Genomic DNA, 13201 nt, shown 5'->3' with positions numbered 1-13201 from the left:
GATTGGTTCTTTCTCCCCTACTGTCTACCTTCCCTAGAGCCTTGGGCAATGGGGTTTCTTGGAGAAGTTTGGAGACAGAGTTCTCCATCTCTCATTGATAGAGCTGAAAGGGACTTTGGAAGCATCCTGGTTTTCTTTAGCAATGCTTAAGGCTGTTCCCTCCCCACTATTACCACAAACATGAAGGTTGGACAATTCAACTGTGGGGGCAGGAAGGCAGCAATTATTGTCAATAATCTTAATGAGGGCACCATCCTGTCTCTTCTCTCCTCTTCCCAAGTTGCCTGTGGGAAGCTCAGGCTTTCAGATGTGATGTTCTGAACTCTTTTATACTGTGCTAACAAGGAGAAAGGGTGGGAGAGATAGAAAGGAAAGAAAACCAGGTGGAATCTCAATGTCCCTGAGTTGTTGCATTGGGGAATCTGGTTACCTGGTTACTTTCTCAGTGTTTGCTTTTTCCTGCATCGTGTCCCTGATGGAGGGTTTCTATCCCTGTGTGTCACTGAGGGGCACTTTTGTTAGAGGGTGGGTAGTGGGATGTATTCCAGAGATGCTGGAGAGCTTAAGATAAAGCAAAGAAAGATTAAACAATGAAGGATTAATTGTCATCTGTAGCTAAATACCAGAAAGCACCTTTCCTTATGATCTTGGGTGTATGTTTCAGAATTCACAGACCCTTTATAGTCAGAGGTTGAAGAACTCTGATGTTCTCTTTTCCTCAGCATGTTATGACCTTCTCTTTCACCCATTCTCTTGGAGAGGCCATAGGAATAGAACCTTCTCCAACATGGCCCAGGTGAGAAGGGGTGGGATGGAGGAGGTCAGTATTTTATTCAGTAAGCAGGGCAGAACCTGAAGGGTAAAAGAATGATGCAGTCTGCTCTCCTTCTCCCTGACAGTGGGCATTTTGATGAATAAGGTTGCTTCCTTGCTTCTGATGGGTAACAAGGCCTGGCTGGTGGAGCAACGTCATGGAGCTATTCTTAGCTCTAGGATGCTCATTCTCCACTTCCCAGATGATATGGTCAAACAGCTGTATTCTCTGTCATCCTTTTTCCCTCCCTCCTCTTTCTCTCCTACTTTGAACTATGTATTGGCTAAAAACCATTCTGCTCTTAAAGTGCCAGAGGGAGAAAAAATCATGTTGTGAAATATGAAACTGGAGACGCTCTCTCTCCTCTGTGTCTCTTCTCTGGTTAGTCATGGTCACACCCACTGGGTGAAACTAGACTCTGTTCTGCCCTATTAATTTTCACATTGAATTCCCTCCCCCTCCCAGCCCCCAGCCCCCAGGCTGCTGCTTGCTCAGCTGTTTGGCGCTGTCATAATCATCTCCTTCTTTCACCCACCCTGGGCTCTTGGCCTGCATCTCCCTGGTTGACACGATGCTACTCGTGGCCCGCTGCTGCCACCACCCTTAGGGACTCGGGGCTGGGTCTGCTGACGGCTTCTTCCCAACAGGCTGGCTGCAAGTGGTGACAGGGATGGGCTGATAGCGTGGCAGCAAGCAGGCGTGGACCTATTCCAGACGGGATATGATGGGCAAACTCCACTGCAAGTTGTAAGTCTGACCTAGTGGTTCTGGACACATTTTATAGGTTTTAGGGGCAAGAGGATGCAAGTGAAATAATCGTCCCCAAATCCTTAATTAGATCACTGTTGTCCTGGATTCTCATAAGCACTTCATGAGTTCTCTTAAGCCCTACATAGAGTCGACTCAGAATCTCAAGTTTCCACTCTCTAATTAAGTTATGATGTGTTACTGTCATGGAAGGAGAGGAGAATAATTGTCAATTCAATTGTATATTATATTAAGTACTTAATTTATACAGGGGCAATGTGGCATCAAGAGTCAAATGCAAAACCTTCAGTCAAAGGAATTAAATTCAAATTGTGTTTCTGATATTTATAGACTGATCTCTCAAGATTATCAGCCAAGTTAGATAGGTTTTATATATTAAATCATAGAGGCGCATGATATACTAATTCATAAAGATCACATGCAAAAATCTAGGTAAGGTGGCATTTTCCCTGGGGGAAAAATAAGATTATGGACACAAATAAAACCAAAAGCCATTCTCCAATTTATTAGTGGGGAAAGGCTATGACAAAGAGTTCTCATGAGAAAAACTGCAAACAACTAATAACTGAAAGAATGTTTTAAATCACTAACAATAAGAGCAATACAGATGAGAACTACACTATTTGACTTTATATGTAGTAAAATGAGTAAAATAACATAGTCAGTTTTGGAGGGATTGTGGAAAGATGGATGCACTAATGCTTTGCAACCATTTTGGAAAGCTTTTTAGAATTATGCAAACCAAGTAGCTAAAATGTCCCTATCCTTTAGCCCATATATCCCACACTATTCTTATACTCCAAGTGAGGAAAAGAAAGACCAGCATATCTAACAGCGATATTGAAAACAAAGTAGATGACCATTGATTGGGGAATCATGTAATAAAATGCAATATAAGTGCTATAATAAAGATTACAATGGTGAATACAGAGAAATATGGAAACTTATGCAACGGCAACAATCAGCAACCATTTTCTAAGTGCCTATTATTTGCCAAGCATTGGGGATATAGCTTTAAAGAATGATTCTTTTTAGAATATTACATAGAATGTTGGATTTTTGTGATGCAGGGAGTTTTACTGACATTCTTTTTTTCTTTTAAAAACTTTATTATAAGGTTTGGGATCCAAAAAGTTGATGTTTTCTTTTTATTCTTTTTCTTGTCCCTCCTTTTTCTAGCAGAATGAAGCTCAAGGCTTTGTTTAGGGCCCATTGTTTAGGGCCCATTGCTGGGTTCAGAAAACACTTATTGAATACCTAGAAGGCTCTTGTTCCTTACCTCTGCCTCAGAATCCCTAGATTCCTTTAAAGCTCAGCTTAAACACAATCTGCTACATGAAGCCTTGTCCGATGCCCTGTTTGCTAATTGTTTTCCCCTAGCCAATTACCTTCTATTTGTATGTATACACACATATGCACACCATAAATACGTATATACACATGAGTATGTACGTACATGTATGTATGTATATACACATATGTTTATGTATTTGCATACATGCATATGCAATGCATGTGTGTGTGTACACACACACACACACACATATATATATATATATATATATATAAATATATATATCCCAAAGTCTTCTTGCAGTTTTAAGCTATTAAAGCTTAAAGTGTACAGGGTGTATATTTACCTGGACATCTATCTCTGTCTTCCCCTAAAAGAATGCAAGCTCTTGAAAACAGGGATTATTTTATTTTTGTTTTTGTATCTCAGCACCTGACTTAGTGCCTTGCATATAGTAGGTACTTAATAGATGCTTGCTACTTGATTGATTGACCTCTGTGTAATAAAACAGTATCCTTGACAGTGGGAGTGGTGATGGTAGGGAGTTCAGGTGTAGATAAAACAAGAAATTATAAGGCATTATGTATTAGATAGAGTACCACAAGTTTCAATCCAAAATCCACCTGTTAAATTGTGTGATCCAGCATAAGAGACTCAATTCTAGGCTTCATTTTACTCACCTGCAAAAGGAGGATGTTGGTTGAGATCTAAATTGATAATCCATTTACCCAGGGAAGACTTGGTACAAATTATTTCTTCCCATTGGACCTCAGTTTCCTTGTCTGTAAGAGGAGGGTATTGAAGTAGATGGTTTCTCAGTTTTCTTCCATTTCTGAGAGTCTGTGATTCATATAGCTATTGAGTAAAAGGGAACTTTTTGGATACCAAGGTTATTGCTGGATTAAGTAGATACAGCAGACAGGGATGTCATAGTTTGGAGGCAGGAATAGATCTGAGCCCTGCTGTTTAAGAATTCAACTTGGGGCAGACAGGAGGAACAAAGTGGACCCTCAGAGAGCTTTCATGGTGGAAGATGGAGTGCAGAGGAGGAGGAACTATGGATCCCAGCAATGGGGGATATAACCTTGATGAGAAGGAACAGAAAGAGGCTGGAGGATTGGTCAGTTCCTGAAGGCAGAGTCCTAACAGGGAGGGTACACCAATTCTGTCCAGCAGCCTACAGAAGTTCCAACGGGTGGTGATGGAGGGAGGAGATTTCCCCTAATGTTTTTGTCGATTGTTTGCCAGAGATAGCTGCAGCAATAACCATTCAGAACCTTTCTTTTCAGGCAGAAGCAGCTGGAAACCAAGAGTTGGTGAGTCTCTTAAGAGAACACAGGATAGGAACCAGGTAAGGGGCACTTACAAAGGTATCCAGGCAGGAATGTTGGGAAAGAGAAGGGATCTGAAGCCTGGGGGGTAGAATAAGATCCCCCAAGATTGTGGGTGCTCTGCCCTGCCCAACTTATGGACAAATGAAGTGGTTCTGGATCTCAGAGAACAGGAATTAAGAGCATCTCATTGGAAGTACTGAGATATGATATATGTGAATAAAAGACGATAGATTTTAAAATAATACTTGGGGTCTTAGATTTAAAATGAAAAGAGATCTTAATGACGGTTTGTTAATTTTACAGATGAGGGATCTGAGGGCCAAAGTGATTAATAGTGAATAATAGGCAGGAGATTCACATCCCCCAACTCCACTGAGGTGAATCGGTGAATAAAGATTCAGAAACAGCACTAAGAAGTAGACAGTTACAAGTGGTATTATCTTCATTTCAATTCAATGAATGCTTAGGAAAGAATCACACAATCTGTTGTTACTTCCCTTCAAAAAGGAAGATCAAGAATCAAGGGAGAGTGGCAGCTAGATGGTAGAGTGAATAAATCACCAACCTTGTAGTCAAGAGGACCTGAGTTCAAATCCAGCCTCACCAATTGTGTGACCCTGGGCAAGTCACTTGCCTAAAAAAACAGAAAAGAAAAAAAATGAAGGTCATGTCTTTTCAATCCCAGAATTGACTAAAAGTTACAGAGAACTTATGCTGTGGCATAAGATGCCCATTTAAAGTTTCTCTTCCAACAAGGTTCCTGTTTTACAGAAATAAGAATTAAAGTTCAGAAAAATTGTGATTTGCATATGGCCAAAGACCTAGCAAATATATTTGAAACTTGAGTCCTCACTCCATACCCAGGACTCTTTCCATTACGAGTCAAGAGCTATGGATCATTTTCACTTATTTGGTCCTCATAACAATGGATCTCCAATTGGGTAGTACCCATGATTCTCTGAGGAAGAGGTTGAGGGGAAGCGTCACAGATGACCAGGAAAAAAGGAAACAAGCATTTATTAAGTATATATAAATAGTGTGTCATTTGATCCTCACAACAATCTGTGAGGCCCCGGTTTTCAGTTGAGGAAGCTGAGGTAAAGTGGTTGTTCAGGTTCATGTAGCTGGTAAAGCTGCATTTGAATTTAAGTTTTCCTGATTTAGGCACATGACTCTACCCATTGTGCTACACAACTGCCTCACAATCTAGGGGTTAAGAGTGAGACATATTCTCATATCGAAAAATAACTATAACCAAAAGGCAGAATATTTGAAGAACCATAAGAAGACAATGTTAGAGGATGTTAAAACAGAGGGAGATATTAAAGAGAGGGGAAGAAGAGGAAAGAGGTGGGAGGGAGGGAGGGACTGTGGACTGTGGGTGACTGACATGGATACTGTTGATATAATTCAATTTTTTTGTTCTCTTTAAAGATTTTGTTACATTTTTTGTTACAAGTGGATGACTCTAGGGAGGGTGGGAAACAAAGGTGATGTATTAATCAAAAATAGGGACAGGATTTGTGATTTTATAGATGTAGGAAACGCAGATGAGTGTCTTCTTTGTGATTTATAGTCATATAAAGTCATATAGAGTTGCCTAGAACACTGAGAAATTAAGTGATTTGCCTAGTGCACACAACAGTATATATTAGGAGCAGGACTTGAATTTGGACTCCCTACTTATGAAGCTGGCTCTCTATCCACTCTATTTGTGTGTCTGTTTTGTATATACAGAGAGTGAGAGAGAAAAAGAAAAAGAGAGGAGAGAGGGGGAGAGAGAGAGAGAGAGAGAGAGAGAGAGAGAGAAATGTAGACTCTGGAGGTGGGGGTCAGGGAATGTTTCATGGGGAGGACAACATGTACAGAGTACTCTGGGGCAATATGAAATTTAAATAAAGTTCCTTGTTCTCAGAGTCTAGAAGGAAATTTGACACATATACATAAGTAATTCATAATACTGAGATGAATTAGAGGTACAAAATAAGTGAATTAAAGGTACAAAACAATTAATTTCCTCTTAGTCATTAAGAGTGAAGCAGTTAATTACCAACATTTTACACTCATTAAGGACAGCTTCTTTACATGCCCTCCCTCTTCTTTCCTCCCACCAGAGATCTGCTTGGGGAGGCTGTGTCAGACTTCAGTTAGTCAGTTAATTAATTAATCAACAAGCATGTTGGAGTCCCCTGATACATGCCTGGGCCCTAACTAGTCTTTGTTTTTTCCAAGCAGCACAGCTGAAAAAGAACTGATCAATTGATAAATGCTTGTTGCTTGAGCCAGACTTTGCCTTCTGGGAACTCCCAATCTTGCAATATAGAGGAGGAGCTCACCTGGGTCTTGTCTCCATGAAGCTTTTAGTCTGGGGAGGCAAAACCCACATGCTAAAGAACTAGGAACATTAACATCAGATAGTGGGTAATTGTCCAGGAGGTAAATAATGTGGACCAGATGCTAGGTGTTCTAGGAGATCAGCTGAAAGAAAACTGGATGGAGACTGGAGAACCTCTCCAAGCCCCTGCCAGTCCCTAAAACCAATCTGCATTAGTAGAAATTGCTCAACCTGAGCTCTGTACACACATAAAATCACAGGTCTGATTTAAAATTTAAAAAAAAGGGGGGGGGGAAGTGGGGAAGAAGGAAGAGGTAGGGAAAGCTTCCTAGAAGAGGTAGGACTTAACCTCAGACCTTTTTTATGTCCTCTTTAGATCTGACATACTGTGATGCTTCCTACACTCAGAAAAGGGAGAGAGCATTTGAGAAATTGTTGCCTTTGAGAACCCTCCATTGCTGGTGCTGAGCTTGCCTTCTCTCCTCCTGGTATTGATAGTTGGGAGAGGAAAGGAGTCAAGGTGAGGGGTGTGGAAAGGAGAAAAATTCCCTGCTTCCACTTTCCTCCTTCCCTCTACCACTGCCTGTGAATGCCCAGGACAACTAAATCCTTTGTGGTTTAAGCTCCATTTGTCTGTTAGGTTTTTCACACAGCCCTTTACCATGCCTTTTCACACTGAGCCTTGCTGACCCTTGTCAGGTTCTTTATGCTTCCCAATAAGATTAAACACTACAACCTATTGTATATTTGTATATTTGATTCCAGTTTACATTTATTAATTTTTTTGATCATGGCAATATTGCCCATATGAGGACAAAAACTCACAACTAGTAGGAATTGACTTTTCAAAAAAAGTTGATTTGAAAGAAAAAAAGATTCAGTATTGATATTGCTCATTACAGCAATACCCTTTGCAGAGCTGGCAAAGTTTCTCTACTGTATTTAATTTAAGATTACTTTGGCCCATCCAAAGATTTTCAATATATAAAACCATCTATCTATATGTATGTGTGTATGTGTTTGTGTGTGTGTGTGTATGTCCTCTTTAGATCTGACATACTGTGATGTGTGTGTATATATATGATATATATAAATATATATAAAAACTTTTTTATCACCCTAAAGTTCTAGGTTTTTGTTTTTTTGAGGATATTTGCTAATGACAAATTTTTGTTATCATTTCTGTCATGAAATATGAAAAAGCATCCATTCAATATTGTATTTTGTATCTTGAAAGTCTATTTGAACAGAGCCAGCTTATTAGAAATTCAATATGGTAAAATTCGTAAGAGTCACAGACTTGAAATTACAAGATTGATTTAATACTATTAATATTATTTTAACAGTCTCTTAATTACTTGCTCCATCTCCATCATTTTCCTTCAATTCATCTTTTACACTAGTTTGAGTAATAACCCCATTTTAAAATTTCTAAACTTAATAAACATCAACTAAAACAATCATTTTCAAATACCCATAAGAACAGAAAGATTGTACATGAAACTCTGAATCGCTATAATATAGAGCTTGATTTTTAAAAATGTAATAAATTTAAGATTACTTTTAAAGGTATTTATGCTTCCTTCTTTTGTGTTTTATCTTGAGTCCAGAATTGTAATTGGTTATTGTATTGTCTAGTTTCTATCTTTCAAGGTTGTTAGTCATGACAATATTGCTGTTGCATAAATTGTTTTCCTAGTACGTCTCACCTTATTTTGCATCAGTCCATATAAGTCTTCCCAGGTTTCTTGAACTGTGCCCTTGTTTTTTTTTTTTTTCTTATGGCCCACTAGTATTCCATCATATTCTGTACCACAACTTGTTCAGCTATTCTGATGGATACCCTCTCAATTTCCAATTCTTTGCCGCCACAAAAAGAAATGCCATAAATATTTTTGTATAGACAAATCCTTTTCCTCTTGCTCTCCTCTTCGGAATATAGACCTAGTAGTGGTATCACTGGGTCTTAGGGCATGCACATTTTAATAGCTTTTTGAAAATAGTTCCAAATTGCTTTCCAGTGAAATGTTGTGACAGTGTTGGTCCTTTCTCTAAAAAAACAAACAAAAAAGACAACCTGCAGTGACTCCTCAATGCCTACTGAAAACAGCACATCAACACAGCTCTCTGATATTAAAGTCTCTCCATGATTTGGCTCCAACCTAAGTTACTTTTTTTTAACTAAACACTGTCTCCTGGCCCCCCAACTTCCCATTTCCCATTCAAGTCTATGTGTCAAGCAGGTTAGCCAGCTAGGTGGTAAAATAGAGATCTAGTGTTGGATCGAGGAATTCTGAGTTTAAATCTTGCCTCAGTTGTTTAGTAATCATTGACTTGGAAAATCACTCAATTTCTCCATCTGTAAAATGAAGTTATTGTATCAAATGTTACAATATATATAGCATTTCCCAAATCTTAAAGTATTATATAAATATGAGCTATTTTTATTATGACTGTTCACTGCCATCTTCATTTAGCCTGTTTTTGTTCTCATCTCTGAAATGGACTCCCTTTCCATGCCACTTTCCCATTCTTCATGACCCAGCTTGGATTTGATCTCCATTAAACACTTTATATCTCCTTTTTTAGGTGAAAATGATCTCCTCTTCTCTAGTGTCCCATATTCTGATCCTCTCATCATTTGTCTCATTCTCCCTTGTACCAGTTATTTGTGCAATTGTTCTTCCTCTCCTGAGATTGTAAGCTCCCTGAGAGCAGGGCTGTGGCTCTGTTTTCTTAGGTCCAATCATAGTGCCTTGAACACAGTCAGCATTGAGTAAATATTTTTTGAATTGAACTCAACTAAAAGACAGGCTTCTCTAGATGAATTGCATTGCTGATGCTCTAGATGAATTGCAAGACAGACTTTGCCTTCTCTTCCACCTTTCAGGTGGTGTCAAAAGTACTTTGACCTTGCACTCTCTTCCCTCTTTCTAGCTTTTTCTCATTTAGATTATGCTCTCTGGTAGTACTGGGGTGGTTTTCAGTGATGACTATATAGGCTATAAAGAATCCCACTATAAGAGGCAGAGTATTTTAGACTTGGAGTCAAAATGCCTGGATTAGACTGCTCTTTCCCCCCAACCCCAATCTTTTGCTGAGGCTATTGAGATTAAGTGACTTGCTTAGAGTCACACAGCTAGGAAGTATTAAATGTCTGAGGCCAGTTGCAAAGTCAGGTCCTCCTGAGTTCAGGACTAGTGCTCTCCACTGCACCATTCAACTGCCCCAGAATGGGCCTGATTGAGGAAACTGAATCCCAGTAATATTACATCATCACAATTCACCAAGTTTTTTAGCTTCAGTTTTATCATTTTTAAAATGGGGGTGGTAATACTACTAATATCACAGGCTCATTTGGAAAAGTACGTTGTTGATTATAATGCACTATAAAAATGGGACTTAACATTTGAAATTTCCTCCTCTTGAAACAGAGTACTTTTTTTTTTCTGAACATGATGTGTAATATTTATATAGGCTTCCTTTTTTTTTAATTAAAGCTTTTATTTTCCAAAACATAGGCATGGACAGTTCTTCCGCATTAGCCCTTGCAAAACCTTGTGTCCCAGTTTCCTCCCCCTTCCCCCACACCCTCCCCTAGATGGCAAGTAATCCAGTATATGTTAAACATGGTAGAAATACAGAGTCTGATTCTTTTTGTACAGCAAAATAACGTTTTGGTCATGTATACTTATTGTGTATCTAATTTATATTTTAATATATTTAACATCTACTGGTCATCCTGCCATCTAGGGGAGGGGGTGGGGGGGTAAGAAGTAAAAAATTGGAACAAGAGGTTTGGCAATTGTTAATGCTGTAAAGTTACCCATGCATATATCCTGTAAATAAAAGGCTATTAAAAAAACAAAAAACAAAAAACAAACAAAAAAAAAAAACATGGTAGAAATATATGTTAAATCCAATATATGCATACATATTTATACAATTATGCTGCGCAAGAAAAAAAAAAGAGAAGCAAAATAAAATGCAAGCAAACAATAACAAGAAGAGTGAAGAGTGAAAATGCTAAGTTGTGAACCACACTCAGTTCCCCAGTCCTCTCTCTGGATGTAGATGGCTCTTCATCACTGAACAATTGGAACTGGTTTGAATCATCTCGTTGTTGAAGAGAGCCATGTCCATCAGAATTGATCATTGAATAATCTTGTTGTTGCTGTGTATCATGATCTGGTTCAGCTCATTTCATTTAGCATCAGTTCATGTAGGTCTCTCTAAACCTCTCTGAAATCATCCTGCTGGTTGTTTCTTGGGGAACAATGATATTCCATAACATTAATATATCATAATTTATTCAGCCATTCTCCAATTGATGAGCATCCAATCATTTTCCAGTTCCTGACCACTAAAAAAAGGGCTGCCACAAACATTTTTGCACGTACAAGTCCTTTTCCCTTCTTTAAGATATCTTTGGGATATAAGCCCAGTAGTAACACTGCTGGATCAAAGGGTATGCACAGTTTGATAACTTTTTGAACAGAGTTACAAATTGCTCTTCAGAATGGTTGGATCCGTTCACAATTCCACCAACAATGTGTTAGTGTCCCAGATTCCCACTTTCCCTCCAACATTCATTATTATCTTTTTTTGTTATCTTAGCCAATCTGAGAGGTATGAAACAGAGTACTTTACACTATTTCTAAGGCAACTCTTTGGCCAGTCTTTCCTTAATGCTCTACAGACTTTCTTAGGAATAACTTTCAGCATTTTCCATCCCTGACAGAAAATTTTGCCCACCTTTTACTCTAGAGTTATCTTACTGCATTGACCATACGGGATCTTAGCACTATCTCTTCACTTGGATGCTTAAATAGTTCTTGAGTACCCACTTTACTCAGATCCATGTGAGCCATTAGAAAGGATGAGAAAAGTGAATGAAGGAGATGATTTATTTCCACCCCTTCAAAGGTATGCAGGTTAGCTGGAGAAGTCTTACACAAATACCTAAAGTGACTTAATACTTTTAAGTCATTTCAACAAAGTATTTATTATGCATTTACCATCTAATGGTAGAAAGTAATAGAAAAAAAGAGGAAACTGAAAATGGGAAGGGCATTGAGCACAGTAGACAGGGGTGGAAGGTAGTACCTGGCACAGGGGGAAGTCCAAAATAGCATATGAAAAGATGGCTATTCTGGGTTCTCTCCCTATATGGAGGAGAGGGTCAGGGAATAAGCATTTCTACAGCACCTACTATGTGCTAAATAAACACTATTTACAAATATTATCTCCTTTAATCTTCACAACAGCCCTGCAAGGTAGTTGCTATTATTATCCTCGTTTCACCATTGAGGAAACTGAGGCAAACAGGTTAAGAGAACTTGCCTGGGCTCACATATCTGAAAAGTTAGATTTGAACTTAGGTTTTTCCAACTCCAGACCCAGCACTCTATCCGCTGTACAACTATTCAGTTGCCTCCAAATAGAAGTTTTGGAGGTCATGGCTTTGTTCTCTTCAGAAGGGCAGAAATTACGGATTGGGTATGTGCACCAAGGCTGATTAGATCTTACAGAATGATGAGATTTCTCAATAATGAGGTTTCTGGAAGTATAATGGAGAAGCCAAAGGAGAGTAAGCAGGTGGGATAAAGAGTGGATTGCAGAATCTGCAAAATCTAGGTTCAGATCTTTGACATATTCTGGCTGTATGATCCTGGGCTAGCCACTTGTCTCTCGGTGCCCTCAACAATGTTCTTAAGATTATAAATTGCATGATAGATATCAACTTACATTGATAGAGTTCCCTCATCAGAAGTTCCCTATGCCAATGAAATTATAGGTCTAGTACCCCACCCCACCCCAAAGTGTTCAATGATATGGATAAAAAACAAAACTAAATCATCCCTGCCCTCAAAGGAGCTTGATTTCTAATGGAGATGTTTTAAATCTGCATCATGCTGTGGACACCATTAGTCCAGTCTTCTCCATACCCGTGGGGGGATTTTCCAAAATCAGAGTGCAGACATCCTCCTTTTGGGTACTGAGCAAATGGGACAAAGGGATTTTCTTTCTGGGAAGTCATGATTATATCTGCTGCAGTGCCATCAAGGTCATTGTCTTGACAAGAGTAGTCTAACTCTTTGCCATAATTTGAGTCATGTTGAAGTCTGTGAAGAATGAGGAAAATTGGTACATTAAAAAAAATGTTTCTTTTCTTGTTTATTTTTATATATGAATATTTTCCTTTAGGGGGAAAATAGAATGGAGGGAAATATACAGTTAGTAATCATAATTGAATTTTTTTTTTTGCAAAAAGCTTCTTTAATAAAGACCTCATCTCTCAAATTGATAGAGAACTGAATCAAATTTGTAAAAACCCAAGTCATTCCCCAATTAATAAAGGATCAAAGGATATGAAAAGGCAGTTTTCAGATTATGAAATCAAAGATACCTATATTCATATTTTTAAAATGCTTTTTTATTGGTGGCAAAGAATTGGAAATTGAGGGGACACCCATTAACTGAGGAATAGCTAACAAATCATGATAAATGATAGTGATGGAATACTATTGTGCTATGGGAAATGACAAGCAGGATGCACTCAGAAAGACCAGCAAAGACTTACATCAATTGATGCAAAACTGGGAGAACATTGTACACAGTAATAGCAATATTGTGCAATGATCAACTGTGAATGA

At 38.6% G+C, this 13201-nt stretch overlaps 1 protein-coding gene across 1 annotated transcript in view; it reads left to right on the top strand.

The window, feature by feature from the left end:
• Positions 1 to 7618, top strand: part of ASPG (asparaginase) — a 124266-nt gene extending 116648 nt beyond the window's left edge. The window contains exons 14-16 of the mRNA XM_023504072.2: positions 1462 to 1561; positions 4166 to 4227; positions 6922 to 7618. Coding sequence (XP_023359840.1) covers positions 1462 to 1561; positions 4166 to 4227; positions 6922 to 6937 — 178 coding nt within the window. The 3' untranslated portion in view covers positions 6938 to 7618. The remainder of the gene's footprint in view (positions 1 to 1461; positions 1562 to 4165; positions 4228 to 6921) is intronic.
• Positions 7619 to 13201: the final 5583 nt, after the last annotated feature.

This window comes from Sarcophilus harrisii, chromosome 2 (assembly GCF_902635505.1).
Source record: "Sarcophilus harrisii chromosome 2, mSarHar1.11, whole genome shotgun sequence".
In the NCBI taxonomy this organism is placed as follows: domain Eukaryota; kingdom Metazoa; phylum Chordata; class Mammalia; order Dasyuromorphia; family Dasyuridae; genus Sarcophilus; species Sarcophilus harrisii.
Note: the sequence above shows the minus strand (reverse complement) of the source record. Positions and strands in the feature narration are given on the sequence as shown.